Source organism: Onychostruthus taczanowskii, unplaced genomic scaffold, assembly GCF_017590055.1.
Source record: "Onychostruthus taczanowskii isolate IOZ18803 unplaced genomic scaffold, ASM1759005v1 scaffold54, whole genome shotgun sequence".
Taxonomy (NCBI): domain Eukaryota; kingdom Metazoa; phylum Chordata; class Aves; order Passeriformes; family Passeridae; genus Onychostruthus; species Onychostruthus taczanowskii.
This window is the reverse complement of record NW_024503013.1, coordinates 5,869,058-5,886,991: the sequence shown is the minus strand read 5'-3', so window position 1 is coordinate 5,886,991 and position 17,934 is coordinate 5,869,058. Positions and strand designations below refer to the sequence as shown.

Below are 17,934 nucleotides of genomic sequence, written 5' to 3'. Positions count from 1 at the left end.
AGCGCGATGGGCCAGGTAGCGACCTATCAGGGGAAAGGCGGTGCCTGCGGCGGAGCTGCGCCCGCGGTGTCGTCAGCCAGGGCAGATGGGCGGGCTCTCACTTGGAGTGGCGGCAGGCGGAGCCATTCCGAGTGCAAGGAGCAGGAGAATGACGCCGGAAGGAGCCAATCTGCCGGCGCGGCTGCTGCGGAGGGTGGGCCAGACCGGTCGGTGAGCTGCGGGTGTTGGCTGCAGGTGGGTGTGCGCTGCTCGGAGGGAGCGCTCAGGGGGGACTGGCGCCTTGCCGCCTGTGGAGAGGCGGCAGTGGCGGGGAGCGCCGCATGCCGCGGCCGGGTCGCGCTGTGAGGGAAGGGGATCCCCTTGCCCCATCCCGCCCGTCCTGTCAGAATTAGTGCGCCCTTAGAATGAACGGAGCTGCCGCGGGGCGCAGGCGCGGGCGGCCTGAGCATGCGCGGTAGGGGCGCGGACGCCGTTGCCTCCCCCGGCGGGCGGGGCTGGTGGGGCTGCGGGCGGCCGATATCTGTGGCCGTGGCGCAAGGAACGTAGTTGCACGCTAAATTCTGCCTCCTTCGGCCTTGTGCGGCGCAGGGAGGTGGTTCTGCCCTCGAGGGAGGTGGTTCTTAGTGGCAGCGCGCCCCGTTGCGGACAGGTGATGCGCGGCCCGTCTCTGCCCTCAGCGCGTCCTGCTGAGGGACGTGCCGCCGTCAGCACATCCATCCCGCTGCAGAGCCGCCCGGGCCCCTGGCAGAGCTGGCGCAGCGGGCTGGGCTCTGTTTACCTTTTATTGACTGTAAAGAGGAGCTGATTGTCCCCAGAGCAGATGCAGCGCGCTGCATCACCCTAGCGGGGTTCTGTCTAAGGATCGTTGCAAAAAAAGCCTCTTGTATCCTGTGCTCATTGTTCTGTTAAGAATTCCAGTGGTTGTCAACTGGATTCCCATTTTTCCTCAATTATAGTCCACCTGTAAATCCTCAAAAGGTAATAAATTGTTTGCCCTTTGGTTCTGGAGTTGAGCCGTAGCTAAAAAACTGGGGCCTATTTGAAAATTTGCAACCTTTCTGTTGCTTGTCTTTAGAAATACTTACACTTCATCCATCCTCTATTGAACATGTACAAATGATGCAAAAATGCTGCAAATTGTATTATTGCAGGTAGTTGTTACAATCCTCCTTTTTTGTTGTTGTTCGTTGTTACTAGCTCACTGTTCATATGGCAAACTGCTGTTTCTGCAAAGGCCAGAAGGTCTTTCTGTCCAGAATAAGTCTCAGTTACAGCTGAGTATAGATTGGTCTTTGCAAAATATTTTAAACACAGAAGTAATGTTGAATAAAAAAAAAATGTTTAATCAAGGAACCAGTTGAGTTTTTTGACTTTTTTCAAAATATTACTCCTATTTTTCTCCATGATTTAACAAAGCAAGGAATGGCATAATCTTATGCATTATCCAAACCCATAGACAAAGTTAACTGACAGCACAGGAGGATTTAGCACAGTCAAGAAAAATCCCAGGAAAATGCTCTTCACCAGTGTCAAACTGTAGCTGAGGCTTACATTTCAAACTTTGTATTCTGTGCACTTTGAAGAGAAAATTGTGGCATTTTGTATATTTAGTTACTGATAATACTAATGGATTGTGGATCTTCCCTAGTCCCAAAAAAATCCCCTCTGGTTTGATTGATAGGGTTAGCTTGTCCATGCTCTCTACTTAAGAGATTTAAATATGTAGCACCGTTTTCACTGGTGGATTATATATATTTTTTTTAAATGAGCTTTGTGTGTAAATGCAAACTGAAGCTCAAGATGCATTGTATGATATGTAATGTAATTATGGATATAAATATAAATATAAACCCACACTTTAAAGTAAAACTTGCTATTATAATAAGGCATGCTAAATTATTCTCTAAAGATGCTCAATATTGTATGCATGTTTTGAAAAAACCCCACATTTTAATCACATGCAAAAGTGACAGTCTACAGAAGCCATTAAAAGCTGTCATTTTCTTTTACAGAATTTGCAGTTATTTTCAGCAGAATTAGAAGTACAGTGTGTCATTTTAATTCCATTTTTTTCCCTGAAAATTAAAATTACAGTTCTTGATCTTGTTTGGCTAAGAAAATAATTTGTAAAGTAACTTAATAAATTGGAGAAATTTAATTTTAGGATAAAATGCAGCTAGTTTTACTTATTTTTAGTGATTACTGCTTTATCTTAATGGGTTCATGTGTTTTATCAGGCAACATGCATTTAATGATCACTGCTTGCAGAGTGGGAATCTTCCACTTTTGGAATGCTTCCAGGAAGTAGTGCTTACTTCCTACTGGTACCATGCTGGGGTTTTTTCCACATTGATTTTTTTTTATCACTTCTAAGGAACACAAAGCTTTAAAGTCTCTGTGTCACCTTTCAATCTGAGAATACTGTCCCAACATTTATTATTGATAAATGTCATTTTTGTGGATTAAATGTCTCAAAATGTCCTGTGCTTTTTTTTTTTCTTGCTAAAATGATTTAATGACTGAAAATTATTGAATGAATGAAAATTATTTTTCTTTGAAGTTCAGTTATTTATGAAAAACCTGTGAGACTCAGTTGCATTGAAATTTCGAGGCAGGAACCTGGAATTCTTTTAATGTTTTCAATCTTAGGCTATCAGTGACAATCAACACATTAATGGAATATAAAAGCACAGAACTAGTACTCAGTATTTATAGTTTAATTATATTTTAAACCACTCTTGTCTTTTCAGTCAGTAATTAGAAGTGTCACCAAATCCTACAGATATGTGTTCCACTCATACTCATCTCAGTGAATGTTAAATTAGATGCATAGTGTGGAGTGGTGTCTTGAAAACTTATTAACAAGTCATTCGTTTCTCTCCTTTTGAATGGACAAGGAATGAAAATAGTAGATCATCTTGATGGGTATATAGTAGACTCAATAATGTAATACTTTCAATATTAGATCTTAGAATGCTGATCTTGACCTTTTCAAAACATATATTAATGCACTGTTAAATTCTGTATGGAAAAGACACCCTGAAAGTTCTTTAGAGAAATCTATACAATTTCTTCATCTTCACTGCGGTTAATTCTTTCATCCTGTGTACATAAAGTGTTCTGTAAAATACCAGCTCTTAGATTTCCCTTTTTTAAAATCCTGGTCCCTAGTAAGACATACTATCCAAGCTGGGAGAAGGCCATGTAATAAACATAATGTTCCATTGAAGAACAATCTATTTCTCATAAGTTACCTGCTATGAAGTACGAAGATTTAATTTTTTTTAAATTGGTGTGTGCTGTAGCAGATTGTTTTACAATTGGTTGTAAATAATAAAGTACCAAATCAGGGTTGAGTTTAGACTGGTTTTGCCAACTTTGTTGGAAGAGGAGAGAATGTCTGCCTGCACAGTGGTTTTGTAATTCCTGAATGGCCGCTCCCTTGTGCTGGGTACAGTCTGGGGCCTCAGTCCCATTCCAAGGGTTTGGTCCTGTTTATTGCCAGGCAGACCCAGCCCTAAGGGGCTTTTTCTGGCCAAGTACAAGCTGAGTTATGTGTGATACTTATCTGTGCTCAGTGCTTCCACAAAACAGAATTCCCTAGGCTATTGCAAAGTCACACATATTTGTATGTATATTTTTATCTCACTATTATAAAGTGATCAAACAGTTTGGTGTCTTTGCCACTGCCTTTCTGGACCCTCATTTGGGTGTTCATGCTTCACTGTTGTTACACATCCTCTCCCTAGTTTGATATCTTTTCCTTGGTTATTCACCAAGAAATAATTGCAAATCTTCCACCATTCTCAACTTCATTAGCATATTTAAACTACAGTAACCATTTTATTTATCAGTTGTAGCAGCTAAGACTATTTGGACTGTTGGTTTAGCAAAATCTTTTCAGCAAAAGTTTATTAATATACATACATTATGTGAGTATGTTCCCATCAGTGCTATGGTAGGAACTGAAACAGATTCTGCACAAACAAAAGTTCATCTCTGCTCAAAGGTCACTGCTCAGTTCTGTTTGCTTTACTGTTTCTGATCTGGTAAAATGTATATGAAAGTCATTTCTAGGAGATCTGCTGCAGTGGTTATTTTTTTAGTGTGTGCCTGAATGTTCTGAAAATGTCTGTCCTGGATGTTTTTGGTCTCCTTTATGAGTTTAACAGTATGCTGTGTTTATAGTCTCCTAGTATAATATCTAGGATTTAACATATATCCAGGTTATAAAATACACATATAAAGGTCATTTGAACTTCCCAAAGGAAAAGTATAAATTACACATTTCAGTGTCTTCTAGGTACAGAATTATAAGAACACTTAAGAAGGATTGTTGATGGTGCTAACTAAAAGACAATCATAAATATGTTACATCCTCCATATATCTTTGGAAAGGGAGCATTAGCATTGGTGAAGTGAAAAGTTCCACTAGAAATTCAGTGAGGTTTTGGCAGCTGTTTGCATGGAATCGAGGTCAGTTAAACACTTGTAGCTTTTTAAAATGCTTAGATACTAAGAGGAATGTGTGTATATCTCATATTTTGACTATGGTCTTATCAGAGTTCTCAGTGTGGCTACCTGGCATCTGGATCAATGAGCCCATTGTGTTCTAGACTGCTCTGTCCCTTAGTGTCCTGGGAAAAGGACAGTGTTAAAACTGCCAAAGGCTTCTAATTAGGTGATCACTAATGGCCCTACCAACCCAAACCACTCCATGCTTCTATGACAGAGGAGTCTCATAAACAGCACAACTCATGAGGTCTAGACCCTTATTACTGGATTTTGTGGCAGATCACAAGAATGCTCTTACCCTCCAATATCCCAGGCAGTCCCTTATTTCATCCACCATAATGAGCAAAAGTAGCTTACTATCCCCAGCCTCCTGTTCACCTGCTGGCTGCTCTGTGGCCCTACACAGACTGGCCATTGCTGTCCACTTGACTGTCAGGCGTGCAGAATGCCTGACCCCTCAACTGGAGACCTGTACGGATAGTTTTGAGAGGTACACGTATGTCCCCCACACGTGTTATATGGGGTGGACCTTAATAACTGTGAAGTTTGTATCAGTTTTCACTATAGCAGCCAACTGGCCTTGTGTTTTGAGGTGTCTTACAATAAATATAAGCCAGGGCAAATGTTTAAATTTAAACATTAACTTTAGGGCAGTTTAGTTTTGGAATAATTTTCAGTTGTGTTTGTCAACCAAATTTTTGGTTTGTTGTCTTTTGTTTTTTTTTTTTTTTTTTAGAAAAGCAGGCTAATAGCTAAGGGGGCACTTGCCAGTTTAAGACTCTAAAGGTCCAGTACCCGATCAGGGAGATTTTGTCAAGTGGTGAGAGATTGGATCACGTACAGCAGTACTTGTGTCATGTTCCAGGAGAGGCTGAAGGCTGGTTGCTGAGCAGCACACAGACATGTCTGAAAAAGCAAGAGTAAGAGATCCCAATTCTAATGAACCATTTACTGGAGCTTGGTTCTTGGTAATCCACATGAAGACAGGCTTTGTAATTGGAATCCTGTGGGAGTTTATGGAGCAAATTCCTGAGCTGCAGACCTCTTCAACATATATCTGCACCCCCTACGTTTCTTATCCTTTTGTCACAGTTGATCAAATATTTATAAAAACCCCTACTGATAATTAATATGGCTTTGTAGGAGAATGCATGAAATAATTATAAATGCCTTGTTTAACATTCCAAGTTTAGCTGAATTGTTAAGAGTTTGGAGGGCTCTAAAATCATCAAGAGATTCAGTGAAGTGGTACATTAATACCAAAATTATATAGTAAGTCAGGAATTGACTACAAGACAGCTGGAAATTGAATTTATTAATATGTATTTTTTTAATGGACAGAAGGGTGAATTAGGCTAAGTCATTGCACAGTGTTCATTACTACATTCCTTAATTGTGGACAAAAACATTAAACACTGCTGAATTTTGCTTTTAAGAAAATAATGAGATACTGCTATTAGAGATTAGGATTAGGATGCACTAGATGACTTGGAAATTGGTCTAGTGAGACAGTGATGAGGTCTGAACCATAATGTTGTACAACAAATCTTGTATCAGGGAAAGAAATTTAGGATCAAACTGGAGTAAAGAGAAAACTGCAAGCAATAATAAGGAAAACCAGAAACTCAGCCTTATAAGTGGACCTTGGAAAGTTCGACAATTATTAATTCTAATGAAAGTTGAGAGAGGATATCAACACTCTTGATAATTGTAAGAATGAATAAATATACAAAGGAAAATTAAGTCAAATAACAATTTTAACAGAAGAACAAATATATGTAAGCATTAATAAATTGATGTGTAATTCAGAGTCTCTATAGCAATGTACTGGAATAGAGTTTTTGTGGTAAGAGTGTGGTAAAAGAAAACTTTCTGAAACATTGATTGCTTGTGTGAAAGCAATCATATGATGTCTTGCCTAAAACAGCATAGTTGATTACCGTAGATGTTTCCATGTTCATAATACAAATATGAATATTACTGAAATTGGTAATTTTATCATAAGAAAGCACATTGTAGGTTGGAGCTTGCTATAGAAATTACATGTAAGTGGAGAAAGCTGTATAGTATCAATTGTAAGTTCCAGAATTTTGCAGAAAGGTTTATGTTTCTTTTAGAAGAAGTGTTATTTTATATGATGCCAAAAAAACTTTGAAATTCACTTTCTTTTTTTAAAAAGTTTCATTCAAATGTGGGAAACTAATGTTACTGAAGTAACTCTGCTTTTGAAGATTCAGCCTTTTGAGGAGCAGGCTTTTAAATTCATAAGAAATGGGTATTCTAGAGAATTCTGACATACGAAAAAGTTTCATGATTTATGGAAGCTGGGGTTTATGAGGCCATACATTATCAGAATAAATGGTGGTCTTGTCTTCTGTATTTTCCTAGTTCCTCAGGCTTAGAATGGAAAGAGTGAATACGTTGAGATTGTCTGACCATGGGAAGGAGAAGATGCCTGCTCCAAGGGTGCCAGTGCTGGCAGCAAGATCACTGGATCTCTTCTCTTCCAGGAGACATGGAGGTCTATTTGTGGTTGGAGCTACCTGACTAGATAAAGTATAGATCAGTCTGCTGTGAAAGTACCTCACATGAAGAAGACTGCCTGATGGTTTAGTTTGCTCTGAATATATTGTGTCATCAGATGAGCCTTTTCAGAAAATTAAAAACCAAAACCAGTATTTTCTTGTTTCTGGGTTTTGTTTGGAATATTTTGTCCCCTGTCAATTCAGGTGGGCCATTATCTGTTGCTGATTTTAATTGGAATTGTGGAAGCAAAATCCTGGAATAAAAAAAATTGGAATGATTCTTTAAGCTTTAAAATACGCAGTCTTGACTCAGATTTGCAGTAAGGGCATTTTATGCATCTGCAATATATAAATAGCTTTTTAAATAGGTATAAATAAAATATACTAATGTTTAAAGTTTCTTTATATTGACAAAGTGGTATAAAATATTTTCATTGTAAAAAACAGTTCAAACCAATTTACTGTAGAAAAAAGCCACACTTCAGTGTAGGGATTTTCACCAGAAAGAAAACTTGGCTGCTGAAAGGGAGATGATCTTAAATTTAAATGTGTTCTAAAGCTAGTTAATTTATGCCGCTGGAAATGAAACAGAGTGGGCAAACGCAAAGCTTCCTGACAAGACTAGAGGTACATGACAAAATGAGTTTCAATTGACTAAGCACTCAAAGGTGTACTGTCACCAAACTGTCTCTAAATTACCCTGTTTGGTAAGCCCCAGCAATCCTGTTATTCAGCCAGGCTCTTGGTGTTGTTTGTATTCCATTATTGAAGTCCAGAGCGCCTCCTGGGAATCCACTTAGGATGCAGTCTGATAGCCTGTGTCTCCCTTCCACTACAAGATGTAGAGTGATCAGCCTTTTGGAATGTAAAATATGTAACAAAGTTTTCTTTTTCCATCTTAATTTTAAATAAAATTGTAAGTATTTGGGTTTTTTTGAGGGTAAGCTGAGGACTAGTCTTTCTCTTAAATGGCAATTAAACACACTCCTTGATATGCTTCCTGTGGACTTTATTTAAAAAATTCCTTCAGGTGGGTATTATCTGTACAATTGTTCATTGACATATGACAGATAATCTGCTTTACAAAATTTGCTGTGTGTATGTATTTTACAAAGTAGTAGTATAATCAAATTCAGTGTAAAAGTCAATTGTAACACAAATTTCTAACTGTGCATATGATATACAAACTAAATTCAATGCTGGGAACTTCTTTCTTTGTTTTATGGTGTATTGATTTTGTTTGGTTTTTTTGATAATAATAAGACTGTAGAATCAATTACTTATTTTTCCATTTCAGGAATAAATTGAAGAAAACATGGCAAATCAATGGGATTACATTAGCAGACCTATTTGCAATGGAATTTCTGTTCCTGAAAATAAAATAAATTCCTTAGTGGCTGAAGGTCATGGACAACAAATTCTAAAAGTACTACAAAAGTTCAGAGAACAAAATATATTTTTTGATTTTAAAATTTGTGTGAAAGATGAAATAATTCCCTGTCATCGTTGTGTACTGGCAGCATGCAGTGATTTTTTCAGGTAAACCTAATTTTGGTGTGAGTTTGCAGGAAATGGATTCTAAGTTCTCTGGGAGGGAGGGAGGGAGGGAGGGAATAGAATTAAAAGTCAAAACAAAACACAGTTAAAAAAAAAAAGTTAAAAAAAACCCCCACAATTTACATATATCTGCAGAGTTTTGAGCACAGCATTCAAACATCGTTTTAGTGGTATGCCAGATATGGCTCTTTGTATTTTCAGAAAGCCATGAAGACTCTATGAATCAAATTCCTACAGCAGTCAAAACTGTAATACAAGTTCCAAATCATAAATGTGTGGTTCTGCTGTTAGGTTGAACTGACACAGGTTATGTTTGTTTAAGAGTTACCTGTTGCCTGTATCAGTACTTGAAGGTCTGCAAGGATATTGTTTGACTTTTCATGATAGTCTCCTTACTTTGACACATTTATACTGTGAAACGATTGATTACAAATACATCTTGTACTGAGCAGTTGTGGATAAATTGTACATAACTTTGGAATGGAACTGATTTTTGTTTGTCCAAGAAGAGTGGTCAGTATAGTGGAGATTTTTTTCACAGGTATGCATACTTTTCCTAACTACAGATTTCATGCCTTTCAGCATGAAATGAATCTTCCTTCTTGTGCTTAAAGCTATGTATTCTTAAGGGACAGCCTTCATTCACATACAGAAGATTAATTTATAAATAAGCCTTGATAACCTTTTTATTAGAAAGGTTCACACTTGCAGGTCCACACTGAAAGTCTTTCTGAATACCGTTTACTAAAAACAAAACTAAGATCTGACAATGAAAAAATGGACTCTCAGGAATGAGTTATTAACCTCTATTTGGTTGCCTATACATAGGTTAGTGTTGTTTTCAAATATCCTGGAACATCCCATGGTGTAAGTGAGTCTGCCATATATGACAGAAGATAGCTAGAGGTGTTCTAAGAAATACTGAAAAAAAGAAGAAATACAGATGAAATGAGCACTCTCTCCACTGTAGGAGCAGATTTGTTTTTTTCTCTGACATACGGCACTACTTTAATTTGTCTTTAACTGCTTGACAGCACTGAGATGATCTGGTAGAAAGAAATACTAGGATGAAATAGCTTCCAGTGGTAATTTTTAGAACTGAAGTTAAGCACATGGAAATGCATGTATCCTTTTCATTACCTACAGACTCTTCAGATTAAAATCTGCCAGGAGAGATCTCTCCCTGCTCCTAATGGTTGATATGACACATAATAGCAGCCATCAGGTTCATAAGTTGTCCTGCAATGCAAGGCCCATTTTTTATCGTCAAGGAATAAAAAGTACCTACATACACTACATACATTTGGAAATTGAACACCTTTTGTCTTCCTTGGCCTTTGGACTTCTCTTAGTTTTGGCTTCATTGTGTAAACCAAAGAATCTGCAACATTTTGATCCTCACTTGTTAGCTTTCAGAGTCAAAGACTTTGCCTGCATCACTCTTCTTCTACTAGTACTGTTCAGTTGCTATTTTACTCCCTAATTAGAGATTTCATACCTCATGGGTTAATGAGGAGGATTGTAAGGGTCATCACTTAGTATGCAAAGAGGTCTTTGGGACACAGGTGTCTTATTGTAATTTTATGTTCTTGTTTGGGAAGTCAGACAAGTTCCTGCTTTACCAGATGTTCACATCCCAAAGAGTATTTGCTATACACAGGGATGGTTTTTTTTGTCCTCTTTGGCTTCAGAAAAGGATGAGATTTTAAAAATCCCATGCAACAGAGATACTAAGTGTATAACTTAACTATAACACTTTTTTTTAATATTAATTAACTATGATGTATTAATATCCAGATTCTCTACTTTGCATTTGATGATTTATCCAACTCTTCCTCCACTATTATCTTGTGTCATATTCAGAAGCCACTGCTATCCTAGCTTGAGGCTTAATCTCTGGGAGGGTAGGGCAAGGGATATTGCAGCGCTGTTCTGTTGCTAGCACTTACCCAATTGTAAAACTATTTTACCTTGCCATGTGAGATTGTGTGAAAAAGTTAAATGTTATTACATAGTTAGAATAAAGCAGTTAAAGTTGTAATAAAATTTCTACAAATCTCCTGGTCAATAGTTCATTCCACAATTTCAACTGTAATCTTTGTATTCAGTCACAATCTACTTTCTGCACAGTTTCATTGTGTCCTGCAATCATATCAAAATCTCATTTTTTCTCTGACATTGGCCTGCACTCATACATCTCTCTGTCAACTCTAAAACAAGAATTAAGTTTCCTTGTGTTTTTTCTCCTCATTTACCCCTTACCTACTTTTATTTCTGAGGACTACACCCATCATCTCTCTGGCCATTTGCTCAGCCTGCAGTTTGGAAGGGGTGTTTTTTCCACATCATTTTATGTACTCATCCACATTGCATGACCTAACTCATGGGTCTTTTTTGCTATGTATTTTTTTTAAATCAGGCTTTCTTTCCCAATGTGGAAACTGATGCTTGCTGTCCTGAAAATTTTCACATTTTCTCTCATGCTGAGAGCTGCAGACTTCATCACGGTTTGTGAAAATCCATACAAAACACAGGTGCTGCTATGATGTTGTTAAGCCATCACTTTGAGTATGTTCTTACCACCAATCATCTTTTTCTTCAAACACACCAAGTAAATTCATTGTTCATATAAGAACCTCCACATTTTAGACCTATTTTAGAACAGCCCACATTATTACGTGCTCCTAATTGTCTCCTTCCACATCAGTGTTCTCATCTGTTTTCTAAATCTTTAATTTGTCTGTTTATCTTCTGTATTCTATTCACAGAGCCATGTTTGAAGTTAATATGAAAGAACGGGATGATGGCAACGTTACTATTAGTAACCTATCACCCAAGGCAGTGAAAGCTTTTCTTGATTATGCTTACACAGGAAAAACAGAGATAACCAATGACAATGTGGAAATGCTCTTCCAACTGTCATCATTTCTTCAAGTTTCACTCCTTTCCAAAGCTTGCAGTGACTTCCTAATAAAAAGTATTGATCTTGTGAATTGCTTACAGTTGCTTTCTCTGTCAGAAAGTTACGGGTCCGTCCGCTTGTTTGATCATGCACTGGATTTTGTACAACACCACTTTTCATTGCTGCTCAGATCGAGTGACTTCTTGGAGATGAATTTTGAGATATTACAAAAATGTCTCGAGGCTGATGAACTAGATGTCCCTGAGGAAGAATCAGTGTTGAAAGCTGTCCTCCAGTGGACCAAACACAACTTAGAAACACGGCAGAAGTACCTGCCTAATTTGATTAAAAAAGTGAGATTACACCAGTTACCTGAAAAGACTTTGCAGGACTTTCTGCATTCTGAAGAACACTTACTTAAGAGTGCTAACTGCTCAGTAATAATCAATGATGCAGTTAAAAGTGTGCAGAACTTCAGTGGATTGTTTCCAGATGCACGTCCTTCAACAACAGAAAAATATATATTTGTTCATAAAACTGATGAAGATGGAGAAAACAGACATACATTCTGCTACAACATCAAAACAGATAAATGGAAAGAACTACCACATACGCACATGATTGATCTGCCAGGGTCAAGTTTGTCTAGCTATGGAGAAAAAATATTTATAACTGGAGGATGCAAGGGTAATTGTTATAGGACTGTCAGGCTTCATATTGCTGAACCATTTCATGATGCCACTGACCAAACCTGGTGCTACTGTCCAGTCAGCAATGAATTTGCCATAGTGTCAGCTATGAAAAAACCGAGGACAATGCACACATCTGTTGTAACCTTAAATCAGCTCTTTGTAATAGGTGGAAAGACCAGAGGAGCTCAAGAAACTCGGAGTCTTTTGGATGTAGAATCCTATAACCCTCTTTCCAAAGACTGGAAATCTGTAAGCCAGTTACCAAGAGGTATCTACTATCCAGAAGCAAGTGCGTGCCAGAATATAATTTATGTCCTTGGCTCAGAAGTAGAGATTACTGATGCCTTTAATCCATCCCTTGACTGTTTCTTTAAGTATAATGCTATGACTGATCAGTGGTCTGAGCTTGTAGCAGAATTTGGGCAGTTTTTCCATGCAACTCTAATCAAAGCTGTTCCAGTGAACTGTACATTGTACATATGCGATCTCTCCACCTACAAGGTTTACAGTTTCTGCCCAGAAACCTGTGTTTGGAAAGGGGAAGGATCTTTTGAATGCGCTGGCTTTAATGCAGGGGCAGTTGGGACAGAAGACAAAATTTATATACTAGGTGGTGATTATGCTCCAGAAGAAATCACAGATGAAGTTCAAGTCTACCACAGTAGTAGGTCTGAGTGGGAAGAAGTTTCACCAATGCCAAGAGCCTTAACTGAGTTTTACTGTCAGGTCATTCAGTTTAATAAATATAGGGATCCCTGGTCACCCGTACTGACAATTTGCTCTGGAGAATTTTGAAACCCCCAAATCAAAAGAGTCTATTTAAATGCACAAGTTGTAGAACAGTTTTTAAGTATTAGTTTACAGATGGAGAAATATATACTAGTTTGTTTTAAATTTTCAGTTTAGATTAAATACTGTAGGATTGCTTTTGGAAGACTCCATTAAAATGTCATTCATGCTAGTCGTTATACAGACAGTATTATATACTTAATTTTATATACAATTCTGTAATTATCAGAATAATTTTCAAAATCATATTAATTTTCCAAAAGGAATATTCATGAGGAATTAGTTGTCTAATATGTGTTTATTTCTGTAATATTCACAGTTGTCCCAACAGACAAATTGCTAAATGAGAAAACTGACTGTGATACTGTTTTCCCTATGTAACTGAAGTTTAAAGGACATTTTCATTAGTGTTATTTAGATTTTCTATGTTCATAAACCTGTAAGAGGAATTCATTGTCAGCTTTATCTTATCACAATGACCTTAGCAAGGAGAAGAGCCAAAGTGACCTTCACCGTATTAAAACCAGGTATCTAACTTGAAGAGACTGATAATTCCTGTCATCTTACTTCAGCTCTTCAGTTTTACCAGTTTTTCTCCATCCTTGTGCCTTAGTAGTAGCTTTATTTTCTGTTTCCATCCCATTAACTGTGGCAAAGTCCACTTCAATAGCATACTGCAGGGTAGGTAAGATTTCTACAGGACAGATGATTAATGTGATATCTTTGCTTCAGTCATGTTGCTAATTAAAGAAAAAACACTTCAGGAATGTTTTCTAACACAAGTCTTCATCTCTGAAGTCTTCAGTGCTACCTACTAAGCTGTCACTAGGCTGCTTATAGCAGCAAGCTGTAAACTGAATCCTAGCTGTTGCTTCCCTTAACTATGGGAAAAGTTTGTATCTTGTCATACATCAAATACAAAATTACAAAACTACACCCCCACCCCCATATTAAAAGTCAGTAGTAAATAGTATTTTGGAGATGAGAAATCATCTCTTGTGGTTTAAATTAATTAAACACTTTATCTTGAACTTCATTGTATTTTTAGATGTTAAAATATTACACAGTAAACACTACACAATATATTGCTTGATAAACTTTAAGTAGTCAGCTATGATCATGTTAAAATTGTAAAGGACTTTTAGTGCTAATATTAGTCTAGCCATACGTTTGAAGTAAATTTGATCTCATGCTTACAAAGTCAGTCTTCTTTCTGACAGGAGGACACTGAAATTAGCTAGGTTTCATAAATTAATTTGTAATCTTCCACAGCCTGAGAATTTCCTTTCTTCCAGGTATCCAGATAAGACACTGAGAGCCCTTATGTCCCATATAAATATTGTGAAAGCAGTAAGGTTGTCTTCTGCCAGACAGAATAATAGTTCTAAACATTTAATCATATCTTTTCAACCAGTTTAGATAATGAATAAAATTTAGTGAGGCATCAGAGGCATCTTTCATATGTCTTGAGACAACTGTGGTAAGTTCATTATCACATCACTACTGCATGTACTTTTTGTAAAACCCAAGCTGAATATTAATGCTTAAAACTTAATATTACCTAGAACAGCCTTCTCTTTTAAGCAGTACACAATGGAAGGTTCTGATTCTGTGACTGACTCTGTAGTTTGTTATCAGATACCTTTACAAATTCATTCATCATAACAATTTTCATAAGTATATAAAATAAAATCATGTACATTTGGAGAAGATGTTAATAGAACAGGACCCTTTCACTCAGTAATTTCTGTATATTAATATGTGTGTCAGTTCTGTAGAAGTAAGTAGCTTGTTACAGTATTTCAGGCAACTTCCACATTTATTTTGGTTTTTTTTTTTTTCAAAATAAATCTCCAAATCATATTTTAATTAAATGTAGCTAGGTAACCTTTACAATCACCTTGCAGAAATGCAAATATTTTTATATTGGGACACAACTGCTTTTACACTAACGTGCAAAGCAAATGTATTGAGTAGAGAGAGGAAGAATACTATTCCTACCTACTGAAACAATAGGAAAAAAACAAGCACATAGGAAAATGGTAGTTTTAGTTTTAATGAAGCTACTCAAGGTAGCATAGAGACTTCATTCCCCATTAATTATTGCAACTTGTCACATAATTGGAATACAAGGCCCAATTCACCTTTGCTTGTGTATTTGTGTTGTGTTTATACCTGAGTAATATGAGTAGACAATTTATGCATTGAGAAAAGTAACATATTATGCCCGTAGTACAAGGGTAAAAATAGCTATGCAAATTGGAAGAGACTAGAGAATTGCAAGGGTGTTTTAATTGCTGGGTCACATAAACAGCAAGCGAGGGAGTCATTCAGGTGACTCTTTTCTCTAAGTTTTTCCCTACAACAGATCTTTTTGGCAGTCTTCCACCCAGCCACTAGCTATAAGACTCTGGCATCTGACATCAGACAGAGCAATGATGTATGTGAGAAATTCCTCAGTACAGAGGAATTATAGACAGTGAAAACTGACTGAAGCTGAATTGGGAAAATAGACATGCTTCTTTAATATTCTACACTATACTTGTGCAGTAACTAATGTCAGTTCCCAGTTTGACAAATCATTCATGGATTTCACAGGGAGTTGAGCTCTTACTCAGTGATCAGGAAATAATGTAGTAATGTCAGTTACTTTCTAGCATTGCTTACAGAAAAGTTACTGTGAAATGGCACTGATTTTCTACAGGTAGGCACGTAAACCTGTCCTACAGCTCTCACAGAAGGAAAAAGGATATGCCACATTTCCACATACAAGGTATTAAATCTGGTAGCAGAATGGAATGCAGAAGAAGCAGAAGTGTTAGAAAGTCATGTTTAAAAACAAGGCTTTATCATAGAAGAAGGGACCTATGTTCCAAACCCTGTGATTAATTGCTAATAATGTAAGAAATCTCAGTGAACTACACAAAAAAATCTGAATTACTTGCATGAGTAACTGTTGTAGTCTGGATGAAATATTTTTCAGTCTACAGAGCATTTATGCAATTAAAAAAAAGTCACAAAGTTAACGCAAAGTGAGTTTTCTAATATCTTTTATGACTTTTCAAAGCTCTTTGAATCAAAGCTTTATGAAAAAGGACCTTCCTCTAAAAATGGTAACTAGATTAACGATTATGTATGTTCTCACTGAAACAGAGTGATGTTTAAACATACAAAATGCATGTAAAATTATAATCCACTATTTGCACTTAAATGATGTAACCAAAACATTTCTAATAGTATTCTATTTTATGTCACAGAATACATTATAAGCATGACCAGTATAATATACACAAAGATAATATATATTGTATGTGGTATTTTAATATCCAGTGATGATTATATTGGATAATCTTAATTTTTAAAGAATGCTATCAAAACATTATGGCACTTTGGTAATGTTATCATACTGGTTTAGTTGTTATAATATATATCAGTTATTCAGGTGTTTTATTGATTATGTTTGCACAGATCTGATGACTATAATTTAAGGACTAATTAATTTGTTTTCTATATTCTAAATACATTTGTAGTAAGTCAGTTTACTGCTGTTAAAAATTCGTTATATTCACAAAATGGAGTAGATTTTCTGGGTCAGATTTATTTATGGTATTACTCTCTGAAGAAAACTGTTTACCTCCTCTGGTTAATATAGGGTAGTAGGTAAGGTATAGGCTATAGAATGTGCTGACTGCAGTTCCTAATGTGGAGATAAATTTTAGATGTTCTGTTTGTAGGTGACCAACAGGAGGCAGCATAAGATCTATTTTAATTAAAACAGACTGAAAGCAGGGATGTATTTGACAATATTTACAGTTGAACATTATGCTCAATTTACTTTTTTCCTTCTAACACCCAGTAAAGCATAGAGAACAGTAACATTTCGCTGCTGCCTGGGCTCTGCTGATACGTGGAAAGTACGATACTGCACATTTGCTGAGATGTTCATTCTTGTGTGAAATAAAGCACTGAGCAACTGAATCCTTCTAGGGTCTTTTATTTTCCTTTTTTTTTTCTTTTTTTTTTTTTTCTAGTGAGTTTTAAACTGCAGACTCTACAGTGTTTCTAATGCAGGTAATCTCTTTTGGGGTTTGTTGGTTGGTTTTTTTTTCAATTGGAGAACATTTTGAATGCTGTAACCAAGAATGCAGTTAGTATGGATGAGGGGGGTTTATAATAATCCTCAGACCTTGTATTTGTATTTCCTTTGCATACTGAATTACTGTTCCCATGCTAATTTTAATTGTCTGCTGAAAAGTACTTAAGTTTACCATTATGAGGTACTTATTTAAATTGGTATCAATTTTAAAAATTAGATCAGATTGATATACAGGGGTTTTTTAGCAGTTTAAGTACTGCAAATGACTGGGTGTTTATTGTTACTGAAATGAACCTTCCATACTAGCAGAAGGAGCTTTATATAGAAGGAGATAAAAGTTACACAGTCCAAAATTTGCATGCCAAGGCTTGCAGAAATGGCATCAATACAAAGTGACGGAGCCCAACGTTGTCTTGTATCCTTCCAAAATTCAAAATTCTGTAACCCCGAGATTCCTCTATAGATTAGAGTTATGGCAATATAAATTAACTTTCAAACACTCTAAGGCCTTTGCCCCAAAAGCCTTTCAGCTAGCAAAAGCCTTTTGGAGACATGTACAAAGCATTCCAGCAGCACTCACAATGTTAGAAGCTTATATTGAACAATGAAGGGATTCACAGACCAAATCTGAGAGCTTAAGTTGTGTAACCCTGTGCACAATCAAAAAGAAACTGTATATGTATGTTCTACAAATCCAGGGAATTCACCATGGACTTAAAAACAGTTTGCATCTGAAGTAGACCGTATGGTAGGGATTTTCTTCCTGTCATCAAAAGCAAGGAAGAAAGAATCTGGGTTTAATGATTAAAATACACATACGTTACACATAAATTCAAGACAGTTCACATAAATGAAGGA

The 17,934-nt window shown here is 36.8% G+C and overlaps 1 protein-coding gene across 3 annotated transcripts; it reads left to right on the top strand.

Annotated features, from left to right (window-relative positions):
• The first annotated feature begins 83 nt into the window (after positions 1 to 83).
• Positions 84 to 16,958, top strand: KBTBD3 (kelch repeat and BTB domain containing 3). Of its 3 annotated transcripts, none has more exons than XM_041417069.1 (4): positions 84 to 234; positions 6,904 to 7,036; positions 8,338 to 8,579; positions 11,366 to 16,958. In XM_041417069.1, exons 3-4 carry the CDS (start codon positions 8,356 to 8,358, stop codon positions 12,984 to 12,986), a joined length of 1,845 nt encoding a protein of 614 aa, XP_041273003.1. In that variant the 5' UTR covers positions 84 to 234; positions 6,904 to 7,036; positions 8,338 to 8,355; the 3' UTR covers positions 12,987 to 16,958. The 3 variants fall into 3 exon arrangements, with proteins under 3 accessions (XP_041273003.1, XP_041273002.1, XP_041273004.1); XM_041417068.1 differs by having other exon boundaries at positions 6,904 to 7,244; XM_041417070.1 differs by lacking the exon at positions 6,904 to 7,036.
• Positions 16,959 to 17,934: the final 976 nt, after the last annotated feature.

What these genes read in the sequence shown, in the direction of transcription:
- KBTBD3 (XM_041417070.1), top strand. Translation starts at nt 8,356, where the DNA reads ATGGCAAATCAATGGGATTACATTAGCAGACCTATTTGCAATGGAATT. An exon ending in GCATGCAGTGATTTTTTCAG is followed by an intron (nt 8,580 to 11,365) that starts GTAAACCTAATT and finishes TTCTATTCACAG; the next exon opens with AGCCATGTTTGAAGTTAATA.